Source organism: Hypomesus transpacificus, chromosome 26, assembly GCF_021917145.1.
Source record: "Hypomesus transpacificus isolate Combined female chromosome 26, fHypTra1, whole genome shotgun sequence".
Lineage (NCBI taxonomy): Eukaryota > Metazoa > Chordata > Actinopteri > Osmeriformes > Osmeridae > Hypomesus > Hypomesus transpacificus.
Genome location: NC_061085.1, coordinates 8,202,134 through 8,224,029, shown reverse-complemented (window position 1 = coordinate 8,224,029; position 21,896 = coordinate 8,202,134). Strand labels below are relative to the sequence as shown.

Sequence of the window (21,896 nt, the reverse complement as noted above, 5' to 3'; positions counted from 1 at the left end):
GCAGGTTTTGCGGGTGTGGCGAGCAGATTTGCGTCCGTCACTTCCACCAAGTGTTTAACGTAAGTGTTCCATTTGAGACAGCACTTATCAGCGACGGAGTGCACTGAATATGTAAGTGCACTGTTTTGCAGGGCACTGTATTAGAGTGTACTTCATAAATTGCGCGGTTGTAGACACAGCTAATGTTAGAGCTAGATCTGCTAACTATTTCTATTCTGGGGATTGTTGCATTAAATCTAGGTTGTATAAGTCATGTGATCTGATTGACAATCAATACAAATGATGCCAGGTGTGGTTCACAAATGACTAATGATTATGAGCAAGTGTGACTGTCCACATCTATCATTTGTGGTGGGAGGGATAGCTCAGTGGTTAGAGTGTATGACTGCAGAGCTAGAGGTTGAAGGTTCATATCCCCCAAGGTGCTCCCCTGCCTCGTTTCTGTCATGTACAACATGATCGTATGTCCATTATGCCCTGGAGGCATAATGGATAAGCATGCAAGCCATGTAGGTAGGCCGGTCAGACACAGCAGCATGGTATCTAATCCCAGCTCACGGCTGGGCCTCCATCGTGCAAAAGGTCCCCGATTCCCATCGTGCTTGGTTCCCATCGTGCTTGGTTCCCATCGTGCTTGATTCCCATCGTGCTTGGTTCCCATCGTGCTTGATTCCCATCGTGCTTGATTCCCATCGTGCTTGGTTCCCATCGTGCTTGATTCCCATCGTGCTTGATTCCCATCGTGCTTGGTTCCCATCGTGCTTGATTCCCATCGTGCTTGATTCCCATCGTGCTTGGTTCCCATCGTGCTTGGTTCCCATTGTGCTTGATTTCCATCGTGCTTGGTTCCCATCGTGCTTGATTCCCATCGTGCTTGATTCCCATCGTGCTTGAAATGGAACAGGAAGATGATAAAAAATACGTTTTTAAAGCTAAGTGTGGAAATTTTAAAGAAAAGTTTTAATATAACTGTCACCTTCTACTTCTTTTAGGGCAGACCACAGATGCCTTCCAGGGGATTTGAACCCAAGACCCTTAACTTTCATAGTACACATGCTTATCCACTGAGCCACCATGAACTAGTTGAAAATACGTCCTTAAGGTGAAGTATAATATTATTAAATAGAAAGTTTCTGCTTTCATTGGGGAAGATCAGAAAAGCCATACATGGGACTTGAACCCAAAGCCCTTCTGATTGTCCTTAGTTTAAAGTAGCCACACACTTAACCAATGAGCTACCAGGGACCCAATACAACAGGTGACACGACTCTCACACTACAATATTTCCCAGGAGACATCAGCTAAACTCACCTCTAGAACCTATGCCACTAATCATTATGGCACAGACTAAATGAAGGGGGGAGGTGTTGGAGACATTGTATGTGAGTGTGAATGAGAACCATTGGTGTTAAAATTTCACTATGAAATGATTCTTTTCATAATGATTAATTTAGCAGCTGCTTTCAACCAAGGTAAAAACACAGTACAGGCTGATTTAAAGCTGTGGCATCCTAATCTGTCATCTCATGCTTGAACCACTCAGATAAAACTAACTTTGAGTTGTTGCTGTTCACCATCACTCCCTTGTTTGTGAAACACACCTGGCAATCGTTTGTGTTGATTGGCAATTGGATCACATGACCAATACTATATATAGATGAATGAGATCTAATACAACAATCCCCAGGATAGAAACAGTTAACAGATCAACCACTAAGTTTGAGCTTATGGGGAACCTCAAAACTGAGTGTTTTAGATCTGTAAGTGCTTTCAGAGCTGGATGCGCCTCAGCAATAAGGCAATCAAAAACCCATTCAACTTTTACGTTTTGTCCTCACGCCTTAACATGCTGAAGTATCATGTACATCCACCATACTTTTTTTTAATGTTACCATCTTTCGATTGGCTGGGCAAGACGCACATTGGTTGGCTGATCCCCCCCCCAGTCCATTGCTACCGCCAGCCCAGTCGGCAACGGTCTTTGTCATTGGAGTGGACTATAGGACAGGAGTCCACGTGTTCACCGCACGGAATGTAGCTGAGAAAGATTCGCGTAGTGTCAACTTAGCGGGGGCGGGGCAGGAGAGAGAGACAGCTCCGCATTCAGCCGCTAATTAGAAAAATTAGATAGCTATCTAGTTAGCGATGAGCTATTTAGTTAGCTATTTAGTTAGCTATGAAAGGAAGCGAGTGATCTAGGCCTTCAACCTGCCTCTGTGAACTGCTGCAGAGGCACAAAGAGGAGGCAACAATGAACGCTGAGGAGGGGGGGATAAATAATTTAATCCATTATCTGCTCTGCAAAGCTCATCAGCACGCCGCTCCACAATGGCCGCGATTGAATTGCTGATTGCATTTCTCTCTTTCCCTCCAGGAGAAAATGCCCACGCTCCACTTTGCACGCCGGGAACACCAGCAGAGGAGAGTGTGACAGACAGAGAGAGAGAGAGGATGAGGGGGAGAGAGAGAGAGGGGGGGGGGGGGGGGGTTGTCCTGTCGTCCACCAAGGTCAAACTACAAAACAGCGATCTAATTAAGCCTATCAGAGAGTTTCCTGTCCGGGGGTCAAACTTCCTGTTGTGCTCTGGGGCTCTTGATGTCTATCACGTTTGGAGTCGCGCACTGCGCACATGTAAATGATGGAGGGCCCCCTGATAGCATCTTCCCTCATCTTCTCCATTTGCCCTGGCAAAATCTCCTAATGCGCTTTGAATAACGGTAGGGTAGAATGACCCATTTGGTATCAGAACATATCCGTCTCTATGAGGAGGTAGTGTACCTTGGTGTTGTATAAAAAACGTGGAGGAGGTTTTATGCCTACATGGTTGCGTGTTTTGCATCCTGTCATTCCCTTGTCCATGAGCTGTGCTCCTGGAAGCGTCTGAGAGGCTGGCGACTCCACAACCTGCAAACAGAGAAGCCAAGGGCCTCCACAAAGGAACTCTATGTAATCAATTTGCCACATCTTTCATCTGGGCCAGGCCTAAGTATAGACATAACAATGGCGGTGAGTTTTCTTTGGCCCAATGCCTCATGTTCTTCATTTTCCCCTCCAACACAGCCTACATCCATGGAGGTGGAGAGGAGTGTGACAGGGTCCGGTGCTGCTTCCCCCCGGCCTGCCTCGCTGCCTCCTTCCCCTGGCCAGCCTCTCTGCCTCCTTCCCCTGGCCAGCCTCTCTGCCTCCTCCCCCCGGCCAGCCTCTCTGCCTCCTTCCCCTGGCAAGCCTCTCTGCCTCCTCCCCCTGGCCAGCCTCTCTGCCTCCTTCCCCCACCCAGCCTCTCTGCCTCCTCCCCCTGGCCAGCCTCTCTGCCTCCTTCCCCCACCCAGCCTCTCTGCCTCCTCCCCCCGGCCAGCCTCTCTGCCTCCTTCCCCCACCCAGCCTCTCTGCCTCCTTTCCCCAGCCAGCCTCTCTGCCTCCTCCCCCCGGCCAGCCTCTCTGCCTCCTTCCCCCACCCAGCCTCTCTGCCTACTCCCCCCGGCCAGCCTCTCTGCCTCCTTCTCCCAGCCAGGTGAGGGAAAGCCAAGCTGCCTCGGCTTTGCTCTGTTTGTTTTGTGGCACACAGGTGAAGCCACGCTGAGGCCAGTGAGTGCCGACTAGGCCCGGTTCCACTCAGAAACGGAACAGAGGCAGGCCGCAGGGCCAAGTTCAACCAGCAAAACGAAGTCATCGGTTTCATTAGACTGGGAAAACTGTAAGGTAGGCCAATCTTCATTACACGAGTAATACGGACTTGTGTATGGTCTTGATTCTCCACATACGTATATTAGAGTTGGGTAATAAGAGTTGTTAAAAAGCCCAGAGCGTCCCCATTTAGAATAAGTGACATCATGGATACACCGTGCACACACCCCACATTAAATAGAGTTGTGTCATTCTGCAAGTGCACCGAGTGAGGCACAAATTGTCCCAAGACCCAAGTGAAACTATATATAGCCACAAGCAAGGCTTAGAGCCAATTGAGTCTAATGGTGCAATCTGTATTCCTAATGGTAATGTCCTATTAGTTTGTTCCATTTGGCTTTGTGCAGGTGCATTACTGTAGCATTGTGAACAACAACGCTGCAGCTGGGCTTAGCCGTGGGACCACATGTGGGGCAGGTCTCAATACAGAGGAAGAGCGCCCTCCAGTGGACATAGTTGATACTAGTCGCTCTTCCAGATCATGTGAGGATAATACAATATATACTGTTTATAAAATTGAAGAGACATAATTATATGGTGGAATGGAACGGCACTGCGAAGTAAAATGATTAGTTGTCTGCATTGTAACTAAACAAAGGGGGTTGATGTCTCTTTCTAATTCAATAAAAACAATAACATCAACAAACTAACTATTGACGTCGCAGCGCACAAAACAAATGGGTCAATGAAAACAAACAGGGACCAAGACCTTCAAAACAGTACAACATGGAAAAAACACTCCTGGAATATTCTGGTCCCAATTAACCTTCAAGCTCATCGACTGCAATCAATAAAGAATGTAGGCTTTTTTTTAATTGAGAAGAAGTAATTATCAGACTGTATTCGTCTAGTTACTGAAACAATGCTCCAATATGCCTGCAGCCAAACCAGTTAATTGAGTTCTATTTTCTCAGACAGGCAGTGTCTCCTAGTGTGTGTGACCCAGTGAGTCGGACTGGTCCCGGTCTGTGTGTTGTCCCAGGCTCACAGACAGAGGGGCTCACGGGTATGCTGGGGCTGTCCACACACCTGCTGCCCTTCCTACTGTCCACCACACACCTGCTGCCCTCCTTACTGTCCACCACACACCTGCTGCCCTTCCTACTGTCCAGACACCTGCTGCCCTTCCTACTGTCCACCACACCTGCTGCCCTCCCTACTGTCCACCACACACCTGCTGCCCTTCCTACTGTCCACCACACACCTGCTGCACAGCCTACTGTCCACCACACACCTGCTGCCCTCCTTACTGTCCACCACACCTGCTGCCCTCCCTACTGTCCACCACACACCTGCTGCCCTTCCTACTGTCCACCACACACCTGCTGCACAGCCTACTGTCCACCACACACCTGCTGCCCTCCTTACTGTCCACCACACCTGCTGCCCTCCCTACTGTCCACCACACACCTGCTGCCCTTCCTACTGTCCAGACACCTGCTGCACAGCCTACTGTCCACCACACACCTGCTGCACAGCCTACTGTCCGCCACACACCTGCTGCCCTCCTTACTGTCCGCCACACCTGCTGCCCTCCTTACTGTCCACCACACACCTGCTGCCCTTCCTACTGTCCACACACCTGCTGCCCTTCCTACTGTCCACCACACCTGCTGCCCTTCCTACTGTCCACCACACACCTGCTGCCCTTCCTACTGTCCACCACACACCTGCTGCACAGCCTACTGTCCACCACACACCTGCTGCCCTTCCTACTGTCCACCACACACCTGCTGCACAGCCTACTGTCCACCACACACCTGCTGCCCTCCTTACTGTCCACCACACACCTGCTGCCCTCCCTACTGTCCACCACACCTGCTGCCCTCCTTACTGTCCACCACACACCTGCTGCCCTTCCTACTGTCCACACACCTGCTGCCCTCCTTACTGTCCACCACACACCTGCTGCCCTCCCTACTGTCCACCACACACCTGCTGCCCTCCTTACTGTCCACCACACACCTGCTGCCCTCCCTACTGTCCACCACACACCTGCTGCCCTTCCTACTGTCCACACACCTGCTGCCCTCCCTACTGTCCACCACACACCTGCTGCCCTCCTTACTGTCCACACACCTGCTGCCCTCCCTACTGTCCACCAGACACCTGCTGCCCTCCTTACTGTCCACACACCTGCTGCCCTCCCTACTGTCCACCACACACCTGCTGCCCTCCTTACTGTCCACCACACACCTGCTGCCCTCCTTACTGTCCACCACACACCTGCTGCCCTCCCTACTGTCCACCACACCTGCTGCCCTCCTTACTGTCCACCACACACCTGCTGCCCTTCCTACTGTCCACACACCTGCTGCCCTCCCTACTGTCCACCACACACCTGCTGCCCTCCTTACTGTCCACCACACCTGCTGCCCTCCCTACTGTCCACCACACACCTGCTGCCCTCCCTACTGTCCACCACACACCTGCTGCCCTCCCTACTGTCCACCAAACCAGCTGCCCTTCCTACTGTCCACACACCTGCTGCCCTCCTTACTGTCCACCACACACCTGCTGCCCTCCTTACTGTCCACCACACACCTGCTGCCCTCCCTACTGTCCACCACACACCTGCTGCCCTCCTTACTGTCCACCACACACCTGCTGCCCTCCTTACTGTCCACCACACACCTGCTGCCCTCCCTACTGTCCACCACACCTGCTGCCCTCCTTACTGTCCACCACACACCTGCTGCCCTTCCTACTGTCCACACACCTGCTGCCCTCCCTACTGTCCACCACACACCTGCTGCCCTCCTTACTGTCCACCACACACCTGCTGCCCTCCTTACTGTCCACACACCTGCTGCCCTCCCTACTGTCCACCAGACACCTGCTGCCCTCCCTACTGTCCACCACACACCTGCTGCCCTCCTTACTGTCCACCACACACCTGCTGCCCTCCCTACTGTCCACCACACCTGCTGCCCTCCTTACTGTCCACCACACACCTGCTGCCCTTCCTACTGTCCACACACCTGCTGCCCTCCCTACTGTCCACCACACACCTGCTGCCCTCACTGTCCACCACACACCTGCTGCCCTCCTTACTGTCCATCACACACCTGCTGCCCTCCCTACTGTCCACCACACACCTGCTGCCCTCCCTACTGTCCACCACACACCTGCTGCCCTTCCTACTGTTCACCTGACCGTTTTCAACCATTACATTACATCCAGAAGTAAACATCCACACTGGGTGCGTCATGAAGACTTAGAGGAATCAAACCTCAAAACCAAACTACATGAAGAAAAAATGCTTGAGAATGTGTCCTTGGCACAGACATCTTTCACACAACACAAATAATATGATATTATGCTTCAATGAATAGCTATGGTTAACTGAGAACTTGAGTGAAGTATTTATTTGAAATGTTTTGGTCACTTGTGCCAAGAATTTATTTAAAAGGGAAAACTGGCAGTTCAATGAGAAAAAAGGATATAAAAAGAAATGTTTTAGCGACATTCCAACACCGCATGGGGAATAAAACTAAGATATCAAAAAGAGACAGCTTGGTATATATTTTGTGATATTTTGAAAATTATAACTTGGTATCTAAAAAAGTTTATTTCAAAGAGATACAAATGAAAATTAATTTACAGTTCACGCACCACAATGTGCAAGAAATTGATTTCCCCTCACAACCATTTGGTCCATATACATAATCTTAATACAAAATATGCACTGTAAATGTAAATACAATATGTACAAAACGTTGTTTCCATTTGCTTTGTGAAGCTCTGTCATTTTTTCCCCTCTGTAAACGATTTATAAGAATGCAGCCAGTAAATCATACATAAGACAATGCAGAAAAAGAAATCTGATAAAAGTACACAATTTTCCTGCAGCATCTGTTTAACAAATCTAAAGATGCCAGACAAATATTTCCCTTTAAAAAACAAGTAACCAGTCTTTGCCACGAGTCAGTGATACATCCAGAATCAACAACTTTCAGTTTGTTCAGCAGCTTAAACAATCAAACACAATCATGGTCACGTTTTTAAAATCCGAATATTCTGGGGGGGAAAAAACAATCACTCCACATGATCTCCATGACGAGGAATGTTCTCTGCGGTTGCCGTGGTTGTGCTTTCCTTAGAGACGGCCCTGAACAAGTCCCCAGTGAGGAGGCGTTTCGACAGGGCAGGGATGTGAAGGTTAGCATGTTAGCGATGTGGCTAACACGACCCAGTCACAGTCGCAGTGCTTCACAGAGCCAGCCCCTCCTCTCCTCTCCTCCCCAGAGAATCATCCTTTCCCGGCAGGTCTCTCAGGTCCCAGTCAGAGGTGGGCAGGTCCTCCCTGGAGCCCGGTCTAGTTCACTTTGGGGTAGATCTTCTCGTAGAAGAAGCTCTGAGCCAGGAGGTAGAGCTCGCCGTCCTTCTCCCTCACGCCGTGGGCGCGGACGAACTGGAACTGCTCCAGGGCAAACTCGTAGAACTCGTTCTCCATCTTCCAGATCTCCGACTGCTGCAGTTTGGTGATGGACTCCTTGGTAGGGGGCTTCTTATCCGTGGTCTTCCTCAGGTGGGACTTCTTCCCTGCAGGAGCACACAGGAGAACCAGGTGAGCGCTGGAGACCACCAGGAAGTTGGGCAGCGAGGGGTTGGGTACCTGAGAGGAGAGGGCTGGGATACCTGTGAGGGGAGGAGAGGGGTACCTGAGAAAGAGGAGGGGTACCTGTACGGTAGAGTTCTGTGGCGCCCTTGAAGAACCGGGGCAGCGCAGCCTCCAGCATCATGATGAAATCCTCCAGCTCCTCCGTCACCCCGACCAGCAGGTACTCATTCACCAGGTTAGACTTGGCCTGCTCTAGGGCCCACCTGCTGCCGACGTTCCTGCACACACACACAAAACACATTCAAAACATCCACCAGTATCACAGTACCACAGCATCCCAAACAAGGATGCTCAGTGCATCCCCCCTGTGTGGTCCAGAGAGAGGCTGGCAGGCTGGTCTCCAGTGTTAGTGTGTTAGCCCAGAGAGCACCAGGCTGGTCTCCAGTGTTGGTGTGTTAGCCCAGAGAGCACCAGGCTGGTCTCCAGTGTTAGTGTGTTAGCCCAGAGAGCACCAGGCTGGTCTCCAGTGTTGGTGTGTTAGCCCAGAGAGCACCAGGCTGGTCTCCAGTGTTAGTGTGTTAGCCCAGAGAGCACCAGGCTGGTCTCCAGTGTTGGTGTGTTAGCCCAGAGAGCACCAGGCTGGTCTCCAGTGTTAGTGTGTTAGCCCAGAGAGCACCAGGCTGGTCTCCAGTGTTGGTGTGTTAGCCCAGAGAGCACCAGGCTGGTCTCCAGTGTTAGTGTGTTAGCCCAGAGAGCACCAGGCTGGTCTCCAGTGTTGGTGTGTTAGCCCAGAGAGCACCAGGCTGGTCTCCAGTGTTGGTGTGTTAGCCCAGAGAGCACCAGGCTGGTCTCCAGTGTTGGTGTGTTAGCCCAGAGAGCACCAGGCTGGTCTCCAGTGTTAGTGTGTTAGCCCAGAGGGCACCAGAGACTCACCAGCACTCAGAGTGGTGACCACAGAAGAAGGGGATCTGGAGCCACAGCTTCTCAGGGGCGCAGTCCGAGCCTCCCGACGACACACACTCGTCAAAGGTCTAGGACAGAACACACACACACACACTCGTCAAAGGTCTAGGACAGAACACACACACACACACTCGTCAAAGGTCTAGGACAGAACACACACACACTCGTCAAAGGTCTAGGACAGAACACACACACACTCGTCAAAGGTCTAGGACAGAACACACACACACACTCGTCAAAGGTCTTGGACAGAACACACACACACACACTCGTCAAAGGTCTAGGACAGAACACACACACACACACTCGTCAAAGGTCTAGGACAGAACACACACACACACAATCGTCAAAGGTCTAGGACAGAACACACACACACACACTCGTCAAAGGTCTAGGACAGAACACACACACACACACTCGTCAAAGGTCTAGGACAGAACACACACACACACACTCGTCAAAGGTCTAGGACAGAACACACACACACACACACAGAACACACACACACTCGTCAAAGGTCTAGGACAGAACACACACACACTCGTCAAAGGTCTAGGACAGAACACACACACACTCGTCAAAGGTCTAGGACAGAACACACACACACTCGTCAAAGGTCTAGGACAGAACACACACACACTCGTCAAAGGTCTAGGACAGAACACACACACACTCGTCAAAGGTCTAGGACAGAACACACACACACTCGTCAAAGGTCTAGGACAGAACACACACACACTCGTCAAAGGTCTAGGACAGAACACACACACACTCGTCAAAGGTCTAGGACAGAACACACACACACTCGTCAAAGGTCTTGGGACAGAACACACACACACTCGTCAAAGGTCTAGGACAGAACACACACACACACACTCGTCAAAGGTCTAGGACAGAACACACACACCCGTCAAAGGTCTAGGACAGAACACACACACACTCGTCAAAGGTCTAGGACAGAACACACACACACTCGTCAAAGGTCTAGGACAGAACACACACACACACACTCGTCAAAGGTCTAGGACAGAACACACACACACTCGTCAAAGGTCTAGGACAGAACACACACACACTCGTCAAAGGTCTAGGACAGAACACACACACACTCGTCAAAGGTCTTGGACAGAACACACACACACTCGTCAAAGGTCTAGTACAGAACACACACACACACACTCGTCAAAGGTCTAGGACAGAACACACACACCCGTCAAAGGTCTTGGACAGAACACACACACACTCGTCAAAGGTCTAGGACAGAACACACACACACTCGTCAAAGGTCTAGGACAGAACACACACACCCGTCAAAGGTCTAGGACAGAACACACACACACTCGTCAAAGGTCTTGGACAGAACACACACACACTCGTCAAAGGTCTAGGACAGAACACACACACACACACACTCGTCAAAGGTCTAGGACAGAACACACACACCCGTCAAAGGTCTTGGACAGAACACACACACACACACACTCGTCAAAGGTCTAGGACAGAACACACACACACACTCGTCAAAGGTCTTGGACAGAACACACACACACTCGTCAAAGGTCTAGGACAGAACACACACACACACACTCGTCAAAGGTCTAGGACAGAACACACACACACTCGTCAAAGGTCTAGGACAGAACACACACACACTCGTCAAAGGTCTAGGACAGAACACACACACACTCGTCAAAGGTCTAGGACAGAACACACACACACACTCGTCAAAGGTCTTGGACAGAACACACACACACACACTCGTCAAAGGTCTAGGACAGAACACACACACACACACTCGTCAAAGGTCTAGGACAGAACACACACACACACAATCGTCAAAGGTCTAGGACAGAACACACACACACACACTCGTCAAAGGTCTAGGACAGAACACACACACACACACTCGTCAAAGGTCTAGGACAGAACACACACACACACACTCGTCAAAGGTCTAGGACAGAACACACACACACACACACTCGTCAAAGGTCTAGGACAGAACACACACACACTCGTCAAAGGTCTAGGACAGAACACACACACACTCGTCAAAGGTCTAGGACAGAACACACACACACTCGTCAAAGGTCTAGGACAGAACACACACACACTCGTCAAAGGTCTAGGACAGAACACACACACACTCGTCAAAGGTCTAGGACAGAACACACACACACTCGTCAAAGGTCTAGGACAGAACACACACACACTCGTCAAAGGTCTAGGATAGAACACACACACACACACACACACTTGTCAAAGGTCTTGGACAGAACACACACACACGTGGAGACTCTGAGACTTCAGCATCATGTCTGATTAGAACATCCATCCGCCACCTAACAGGGGGTAAAATTTGAACCCACGACCTCTTGATCCACAGTCAAATGAGTCAAAACACACTGAGCTTTTGTTACCACTGTCCATTTTTCCCCAGAGGATGTAAAACGTTTCAAATGTAAAACTGACCTTCTTGTCCCCTTGTTTCCTCCGCCTCAGGCCTGGCCTGTAGTCATCACCGAAACGCAGGAAGTAGTAATAGGACACCAGCCGCTCGATTGGGTCGCGAACCACGTTGACGTAGATGGGCTTCCCCTTCACCCCGTATCTGAGGAACATGGAGGAATGCGGAGGAACGCGGTTTAACCAAACCGCTCTGTGATTGGCTAATGCTGTACAGTTAGAGCACACAATAGCACTGAATTGAATTATTATGATTAATCTTTTTCCTTTTTTGGCCACAAGATGGCAGCGGTTAAATGGGACGGTAATCCTCAGTAAGAGGTAAAGCTCTGATCAGAGCACCGCAGGTTAAAGACACTGTGTGCAGTGTCTCTAAAAACATGCAGAGGGCAGCCATTCGTTTCCACTGAAACCTCAATCCGGAGATCTACATAATGAGTGTGTTTTCATCTGGCGGCAGAAGAGATAGACAAGCTTCAGAGGAGATAGACAGGCTTCAGAGGAGATAGACAGGCTTCAGAGGAGATAGACAGGGTTCAGAGGAGATAGACAGGCTTCAGAGGAGATAGACAGGCTTCAGAGGAGATAGACAGGGTTCAGGGTCCGGGGTCTTACTTGGTGAAGTCTAGATAAGCCACATGGCCGTGGTAGAAGCCGGGCTTCATCTCCCTCCAAGACGTCACGTTCCTCACAAACCGCACCTGCGAACACGGAATACAAATCAAACACAAGACGACTGGGCTAAACACCTCAGTGGATGTTCCACTGGTTTTTGCAAGCAGCAACACCTCAATATAACCATGTCACTGCCTCGGCCAGAGCAGTGTTTCAACAAAGACCTTATGTACCGATTGTGGATCCCACAGTCATCCAGGAATGGATACCCTTGATCCCTTGTGCAAGCTACTGCTACCCTCTGGAGGTGACTTTGCACCCAGCTCTGCCTCCGGCACACAGCTCTGTAAGGCAGTAAGCTTGTGTTGTACATTCTCAGCACAGCTAATATACTGTTGATAGGCCTCTGCAGACAGGATATTACCTCGGCAGCGACAGACAGGATGGCTTCAGGGCATTCACACCCCGTGTTAGTAGCCGAGGAGTAGCACTGACAGGAAGACAAACGCAGCCAGATTTCCACCTGAGGTGTGTGTGGAGTCTCTGGAACATGCTGGGTCAGGGTGCATGAGGTGTGTGTGGAGTCTCTGGAACATGCTGGGTCAGGGTGCATGAGGTGTGTGTGGAGTCTCTGGAACATGCTGGGTCAGGGTGCAGGTGTGTGTGGAGTCTCTGGAACATGCTGGGTCAGGGTGCAGGTGTGTGTGGAGTCTCTGGAACATGCTGGGTCAGGGTGCAGGTGTGTGTGGAGTCTCTGGAACATGCTGGGTCAGGGTGCATGAGGTGTGTGTGGAGTCTCTGGAACATGCTGGGTCAGGGTGCAGGTGTGTGTGGAGGGGAACAGGAGTCGGTTCTAAACTAGAATACCCAAAATGTGTCCGTGTGGTGGTCCCCAGGGCTCGCAACTAACTTTTTATCCTCCCTGTCCCAGTACCGTCCCCTAGTACAAAACGAACAGTCCCAAACTGAACTTGACATGTCCCAAAATGTAAATTCTAGTGTTTTTGCATTTTGACATGGGTCTAGGTTATTTGCAACACTATTTAAGTAATCCATATAGTCGTTGGGCTTACTACAATGTGCATACACAAAATAATACACAATTTTCTTGCTTGTTTCATGGTGGAGCTAACACAATTCTTGGTGTGTCTGTAGTAAAAAAATATTGTTTTGAAAAAATATTTTCTACCAAAAGTTTCGAAAGGTTGAAGATATATTTCTCATTTTTCTTTCCACTGATGTGTCCTCACCTGATCCTGCAGAGACATGACGGGGTTGTTCTTGGTGGTGTTGATGTGCAGCACGTGGAAGTGGTTCTTCCAGCACAGGTCGTAGGCGATGTTGGTGAAGGACGTGCTGGCCGTCTTGGGCACCCGGTTGTAGATGATCACCACGTCGTCTGCGTCAGTCAGTGAGGCACCCGCCACCGCAGCCTCCCGGCCCCCATCCTGGGTGTGCCGCTGCTCCACCTCCCGCACCTCATGTCTGGCGATCGTTTGCTCTGCAGCGACCGGTGGATGAAGGGGGAGAGAGGAGAGATGGAGAGATGAGAGATGGGGAGAGATGGGAGAGGGGGAGAGAGATGGAGAGATGGGAGAGGGGGAGAGATGGGAGAGGGGGAGAGAGATATGGGGAGAAGGGGGAGATGGAGAGAGGTGAGATGGAGAGATGGGAGAGGGGGAGAGATGGGAGAGGGGGAAAAAGATATGGGGAGAAGGGGGAGATGGAGAGAGGTGAGATGGAGAGGGGACAGAGAGATATGGAGAGAGGCGGTGAGAGATGGAGAGGGGAGAGAGAGAGGGGGGAGGAGAGATATGGAGAGAGGAAGGGGAGAGTGAGAGATGGGGGGGGGGGGGGGGATAGAGAGGAAAGGGTGAAACAAAGACAGGTGCCGACTTGAACACTTTAACACCTCAACCCACAACATGCCGTGGTACAAAGGCAGCCTTTGTTACATGAACATATTAAAAATATCCCACTGGAGAATGAGATACAAACTCACACACACGCGCATATCCTCGTTCCTCTAACAGGGCTGAACCAGGAGGGCTGGAACATGCTCCATCATATTGGGAAGCTGTGTATTAGAGGACTGTGATGCTGTTTATTATCTGTAGACCAGAGCAGGTGGAGTTCCTCAGCAGCATCAGTAGCTCAGTGTCGCCCCCCAGAGGAGGACAAGTTGTCATTCCACTGCTGGGAGGATGGACTGAACTAGGGATAAATACACTCACCCCCCTCTTTCTTTCTCAGTACCATGGTGACCATTAGCTCCTCTCTGATCTCAGCAGGGGGGGCGGTGGATAGTCACCCAGGGGGGGGGGGGGGGGGGGGGGAGAGAGAGAGACTCCAAAGCTCTAAAGCACGCTTTAATTAGCCCGACCACCTGCCCTCAATCACGACACGCAAACACATCGCCAGGTCATTAAGCCTTTGATGGTATCATTGACAGGAGACATCATTACAAGTGAAGTTCTTTTTCTTTTTTTTTCCTCTCTCTTCCTGGTTCCCTTTTCCCATTGTGAGTGTCTGCAGGGAGCTAATTACAGGTATGGCCTCATAAGCTGCTGATTGTAGCTGTCAATACCACAGCAGAGAGCCCGCCTCCCCTGTGAACCAGCTACAGTGACTGACAGGCTGAAGGAAGCCTGGCTCATCCCTGCCAGATCACGGAACATTCACAGATCACGGAACATTCACAGATCACGGAACATTCACAGATCACGGAACATTCACAGATCACGGAACCTTACGGAGTTCCGTCTCCATAGACGGGTGCTTCCAGGCTGGGTGCAAGAGAAGTTCTGGTGGTTTAATGCCTTCGAATTGTCCTTGGCAGGGATTTCAAATCCTTGGTGAGATGATGCTAGCAAAATAAAAGTAGGGTAGACTGCAGCGCTGAATCTAATCTCAGAAAGGATCGGTATCTTTTGCAGACTCTTAAACAATTGCGAATGCATGAACTACAAACAAAAAAAACTACAACACCCCCCAAAATATTCTTGTTTTTCCTTTTAGCTCAACAAAGCAAACTTGAAGTAAAAGACTGTAATCTGTACCTCAGCAGTTTGGAGTGTGCAGGAAGTGCCACGCGATCACCTCGGACCGCGGGACCCACGCACCTGCCAGAGGCAGACACTGATAAACGATTACCTATCCCTGGGACAAGGATGGTCCTTTATCACATGGTCACACTAGTCACCCCTGTGCAGTCGCACTCTCTTCTCTCTACCAAGCCAAGCCTCTTCCACCTCAACAGTGGATTTCACTTATTGATCTTTTATCATTTATGTTCAGAAGGTCAAGTCCATTCATTCTGCACCATAACCATAACACTGCAGTGCCTTTTATTGGAATGTGTCGAATTTGCATTTTCACCGGCCCAGCCCCTCTTGCAAAATACCGTTGTATAAAACAATGACACAGTCAGACACATAGTACTGTGGGAAAGGCTAAAAGTCAAGCGGCAATCAATGATGTCTGACAGTGTCGTCAAGCTCAGTGATTAGAACATTTTGACTGCATATCAAGAGGTCACAAGTTCAAATCCCCCAATCGTACACATCTTTGGATGCGTACAATGAATCCATTATTATTACAATTAACAACTGCCACTATAATGACTATCATTAGTTTACAGTCAGCAGAGAGACCAGTCTTAGTTTACATGGCAGGTTATTGGCAGCGCTAGCTGTAACGTCACATAATGAGGCAAGTTGCGAGCGGAACAAATGATTTGTTGTGTAGCGCTCGTTAGTGTGCATGTGTAAGGGGAGCGCTGAGGGCTCCAGCTCTGATCGCGAGGCCTCATTCATTAACCGGAGCCTGGCTCACCCCAGTGACACGGGCGGCCTTCCTCCTGCTCGTATGTCTCTGGCTGTGCTCCAGGATGCTAGCCTAGCTTAGCCAAGCCCAGCCTACATGCCTAGCCCAGCCTACATGCCTAGCCCAGCGTCCATGCCTAGCCCAGCGTCCATGCCTAGCCTAGCCCAGCCCGGCCTACATGTTTCAGCTAGCAGCTTGTTTTAGACATGTCCGCCGCCGCGCTAGTCTGCCGCTGACAGAACGCCGCGTCGTAGCATCCTCCAGGGACAACTAAAAGCCTTTCATCTCCGTCTGCTCAAACTGGATCCTGAAAGAATCCGTCAATCGATTCCACTCGGGTCTGAAGGAGAAGCTATTGTAAACCACTACATTAGTACAAGAACGATGGCCAGTAGCTTTCCTCGCTCACTCTCACTACGCCTCAAGGAAAGAAAAATAGATAAAAGGATGAAAGGGAAAACTAGATATTGTGATACTGATGCTGTTCTAACCTCAATGCTAAATTCTACCCTTTCCTACCCTTGAGGAGTTAAGATAATATGTCAGAGCAGCTTCCTATCAAAAGAGGTTGACAAATTATAGTTTCTGATCCCATTTATGAGGAAAGTAAACACTCATATACCATGTAGTTCTTCTCCTAAGCAAGCCTGATGTTGATGTCTGTCACAGTGGGACCTGAATGCTGAGGAGTTCCACTGAGGATGGTGAAGTTCTGTGATGGATTGATGCTGTCTGCGGCCCCCGGAAGACATCGCAGCTTCGCAAGGTGAGATCTCAGAGCTCTCGTGGAGGCGATGTTGTGTGGGAAGGCGCCCCCCAGGCTGATTGATTGGACCTAATTACGTCTGTTGACTTAATTGAAGGCATGCAGATTCATCAGGCTTCTGTCTGTTGTGATGGAGCGATTTAGGGGTGGGGAGGCGCTGGGGGAGGGGCAATGCATTATTTTCCTATGACCCCTCCCCCTTTTTCAAGAATGTGTGGTCATCCATTAGCCCTCATAAAGGCTTCTCTCTCTCTCTCTCTCTCTCTCCCTGATTAAATGGAAGAATTGATCACGCCCCATGCCACGGTCTCAATATTAGAGAAAGGCTGTAGGCCTGTTTTGTGTGTGTGTTTTTTTCCAGCTACCCCACCTCCTGTGAAATATGAGACTGGCCAATTTGCCTAGTTGTGTTTGTTTAAGATGTCTGGGAAAAAAATGAAAATCCACCGCTGGGAACTTGCAAACGACAGCACAAACCCAGAGACGAAAAAACATGTTCCCCTTGGCATCGCTACAGTATCGCCTTTGAAACTTTCAACCTCCACAACGGTAAAAGGTTTGCGTAGCACTGCACATTCCAAAACGTTTAAACCCTGGTGTCCCCCTGCTATTCCATTACCCCAAGCTACCTCTGAGCTATTCCTTCTACTGCAGACCCACTTCCAGAACGAGGTGCGAAGAGCCCGACGAGGCGGGGCTCCGTGTGGGAGATGGGAGGGAGCGGGAAGGGCAAGACGCCCCCTCGCTCCCCCGGTTGAACGCTCCGCTCGGCAGCCCGCCTCTGAACCGTGTCTCGTTATCGCGGTGATTCTGCCACTGTGGGGTTCAGATAAGCCCCCCCCCCACACCCCCTGGACGGCCTTACCTCCGTAGGGGAGACGGGACAAACGCGGAATCAGAGCGAGGACGACAACATGAATAAATTAGACCCGACATCGTCCTGCTGACTGGTTCAGCTCCTAAGAAAGGGGACGATTAAGCAACACACAGGTATAGCCTCCTTTAAATTCGGGCAGCCGGATTCATAGAGCTCTTCCAATGATTGCTCTTTACTGTTAGCAATCAATCATCGAGGGATCACCCGCTACCGTCGAGAGGTCTTGACGTCAGCAGGGAAGGTTGGGACGGGATGTGCGTGGCACGCTACGGGCTAATTTCTTTCCCGTTTCCACTGAAGGAGAAGGGGCCACCTGCTTCCCATGGTCTTACCGTCATCTGGGTCGCTGCTTCTGTGTCATGGCTCAGCAAGACACGTTCGCACAGCGATGAATGCCCCAGAAAAGACACCGTCCCTGTGCCCTCTTCCGGACTGACGCAGGGCACAGAGAAGGGAGGTGTTCAAGGAACATATAAGCCTGATTCATCGGGATCGCGGCCTACCGGATTGTATTAATCCCCTCCGAATTCACTCCAGCATCTCTCCCTTCCTCTTTCCGTCCCTTGGGTCACTCGTTACAGCGTATCAAACTGTCTCAGTAACCCCCACCACCACCCCTCTGTCTGGTGCAGTATGTTCAGACTGCTGCTTCGGCATCACACTACTAAGCAGGATCTCCTTTCATGTTGATTACTCCAACAGGGACACCTTCAGGCAGTCTTTACGAGACAGGTATGCTGCCCGACACCATGGAATAGAATCTTTCCCAATTAAAAAGAACCAATCTCTCTGATTGAAGATGATATCACCAGCCCCCAGGTGAGGGGGTTAAGCGCATGGTAGGGGGTGGGGCCACACCCATATGCACACCCTGCCGGTCTGTAACCCTGTCAAACCACCGGGCGGGACGGGGCGCACCCCCGACACTCAAGCCCAACTAAGAGCCCCGTTCCATTTTCTCCGCTGTATTTCAAGATTGGAAAATAAATGAAATTAGAAAAGACTGCTGGGAGCAGAGCAAAAGGAGGACAAATCTCTTAGACATTGTTCAGGAGGTCTGATTCTTCTCGTTGGCCCTTAGCTCAATACTGTCTGCTCTGCTGAGCAGACTACACCAAAGGGAGTGTAGAACAAAGGAGCCAAATTAAAGTCTGTGTTAACGGACACAAAAGAACATTACTCCATGCCCACACAGGGTCCTAGGCCGACCGACAGCCCCGCGTGTATCAGGCTTAGCGGGCCTCGGTTGCGTCTCGCTGCGTTTCAGCGCATTAGAGAGAGTCACGACATCAACAAAAACAACAGCCTCGAACGGAGCAGTGAGTGACGCACCGCCGTGTGGTTTACCGCTGCACAGAGATCGGTGTAAACAAACCGGGAAGCTCACGGCTCTCTGTCTTCGTGATAGCCGGTCCATTCTGCAAATTACCGGCATCGCAGACGGAAAGCTTGTCTGTTTTATTCAGTGTCACATTAAACTGACACAGTTGGCCCTGTGGCGTGCGGCTAATGTGACTGCCCCGTTGGATCAGGTGAAGGCCTCAGCCCGCCCGTCGCTGTCACCTTGAGGAGAACGGTGACAAGGTGACACGTGGAAAGGACAAAGGTCACCGCTGACAGCTAAAACCAAGCATAGCTGTTAAGAATTCCTCAGTAATAGCAGAAATGCTAAAACACACGAGGTATGGTGTGAAGCATCTCCTTTTAAGGGCTGACCGCATCTCAAAGGCAAATCAAGGTGGATATTGAGGGACTGACGAACCCCCAAAGAGGTGGGAACCAAACCTATTCCAGATTTCTTCTACAGTTTATGTAGGGCAGGGCTGCCGACTCACTGCTCCGGGACACCAGTGGACAGACAGGCCAATTAGCACCCGGCTGGTGAAGGTTGTCAGGGGAACCGTCTGGGGCGCGCGGGCGGGGGACACCCGGTCCGGCAGCAGCTGGGTGATGGGTGGCAGCGGGGGGGGGGGGGGGGGGACACAGACATGACATCCCTCTGAGGACATGACCCACAGTGACCGGGGGTGGGGTGGAATGGGAGACTGAGAAGAATCCCAGTTAAGAGAGTTTCAATCATCGTATCCAATTTCTTTCTTCCTCTTCAATGACGTCACCCTGATGGAATAACCAGAGCTGTTCTGTTTAGTTAGAAGAAGAAATGTCAATCACCGAGAGAGACTGAGGTAATTGACAGACACTGACTAGCTGCCTAAGCAAAATACTAAGTGTGATATTGGTCACCAGCAGGAGAAATTGGCCACATTTTGCTTTTTCAAGCAGTCTGGAGAGATGTGCTGGTCTTTATGGTCGGGCTGGCCTTCTGCTTCTCCTGAGCTGGAGGGGAGTACGAGGCCATGCAGTCAGATGGCAGATTGAGAGACCCACGGAGGGCTAAGGAGATGAGAGGCTGTCGATGCTGAAAATTGAGACACGTGGGCCTCTTCTGGACCCGAGCCAGCCAGCTGTCTCCCTGGGGAGTAATTAGCGGCCTGGCATTTAGCGCTCCCCAGGACGCCCCGCTCTCTCGCTCTGCCTTGCTCCTCTGTTTGTTTACCTCCTCCAACCGCCTCTTCGACCCGCCTCCTCCAAGGGAACAGAAGAAGGGATGGACTCTGATTTGTTCATACAATGGTTTGGGCGTCTGGAAGCCACGCCCCTGTTCGCTTTAACTGAACAGTGTGAGCTTACTTGCTAGATGATTTTCCTTTCCTCCTGGATTGATTTGATTTAAATTCTATGAGCTTTCCAATGTCTCTGTAGACAGACGTCATGGGGCATTTAGACACAGCTCCCCCACTGATACATCAACATGACTGCTAAGTGTCCACCTGAACTGGGCAGTGACCAATGAGGTCCTTTCAAGATGACCGGGCTCTGGAGAGCCCTGCTCTAATTGGCTTATCGACTTCCTGATGTGAGAGGATCCCTCTGCCAACGCATCGCTGGAAAGTGTGATGTTCTCCCGTCAACACGAGCATCCGCTTCACAGCCCAGACGGACAGAAATGACCGTGCAGCCGTTATCTTACTCAATCTGTCTTCATTATTTCTAAAACGGGACAAACAGGGCATGGGAGAAGAGAGAGAGGGAAGGGCTTTCATCTCTCCTCCCTGAGGGAACATCTAAGCTTGTTAGTCTTCCTGGCACTGAGTCTGAGCAAAGTTTCCCAGCAAACACTACAAATCTAAAGATGTCACAGACCAGGGCACTCTCTCTCTCCTCCTCGTCTGACTTAAGGCTGTCTGGCAAACAAGGAAACGGAACTAAAAGCAGAGGCTTCAGAAACTGCACTTCCACCTCGACAGATGTAGACGGCGACGCTGCACTGACCCTCCCACGTCCCCGTTCCAACTTTTTGATTCGTTTTGCAAATGCTTTGATCCAAAGCGACACTGTGGATCCAAATGTAAGATAAAGGAAGAGAAATGCACAGTTCTAACAGCATCTCGGTGGTCAGAGTCAAGGAACGGTCTTAAAACCACGTCGCCAAGTGACCGCATACATAATCCCACATCTAATCGACCAGCGAAGACTCCTACAAAACAACAGGTCGTGGAGACGGAACATTCATATTCTCTTCCCATGGTCTCCAACGCCAGGCCCTGCCTCCTGCCCTAAAACTATCTTCAGGCCTTCTGACTCACTGAACCGTCTCTTCCAGGGTCCACTGAGCACCCAAACCCCCTGGGAGGGGGGGACAAGTAAGAAGCAGAACAAGTATTTGTCCACTCCGCCTTAGTTACCAACCAGGAAGACATGGCTTGGACTGGAGGAGTCTTTTCGATGATGATCAGTCCTTTCAACGTACTTTCATGGATTATGCATGGCTGACACTTTAGCGATACGTCCATCTGTTATTGTGGAAATTGGCCTTGTGAGGCCAGATCGTTTCATCCAAGTAATTTCACTAGAGCAAACATCCCCCGTGTCGAGATCTGAGAGAATTATTCACAAATGAGAGGGGGGGGGTCTATGTCAGAACTCTAATGAGACCTAACAGACCTAACACAGGGGAGCTGTGGTGGCTCACCATGCTCACCACCTAAGCTAAGGCCTTACTGCAGGGACATGGGTTCGAATCCCACATATCCTCTCTCTCTTCTACATTCCCTGTTACTTACAATCAGAATCA

General features: G+C 50.5%; 2 protein-coding genes across 2 annotated transcripts in view; one reads left to right on the top strand and one right to left on the bottom strand.

Moving 5' to 3' along the window:
• Positions 1–7,026: 7,026 nt before the first annotated feature.
• Positions 7,027–21,896, bottom strand: part of hs2st1b (heparan sulfate 2-O-sulfotransferase 1b) — a 20,365-nt gene continuing 5,495 nt past the window's right edge. Inside the window, exons 2-7 of the mRNA XM_047049945.1 lie at positions 13,544–13,794; positions 12,294–12,379; positions 11,685–11,823; positions 9,183–9,280; positions 8,370–8,527; positions 7,027–8,230 (exon numbers count right to left, since the gene is read on the bottom strand). Coding sequence (XP_046905901.1) covers positions 8,004–8,230; positions 8,370–8,527; positions 9,183–9,280; positions 11,685–11,823; positions 12,294–12,379; positions 13,544–13,794 — 959 coding nt within the window. The 3' untranslated portion in view covers positions 7,027–8,003. The remainder of the gene's footprint in view (positions 8,231–8,369; positions 8,528–9,182; positions 9,281–11,684; positions 11,824–12,293; positions 12,380–13,543; positions 13,795–21,896) is intronic.
• The window catches only part of LOC124487548 (signal-transducing adaptor protein 1-like), a 20,692-nt gene continuing 13,428 nt past the window's right edge, over positions 14,633–21,896 (top strand). Inside the window, exon 1 of the mRNA XM_047049942.1 lies at positions 14,633–16,884. The gene's annotated coding sequence lies outside the window, so the exon portion shown is untranslated. The remainder of the gene's footprint in view (positions 16,885–21,896) is intronic.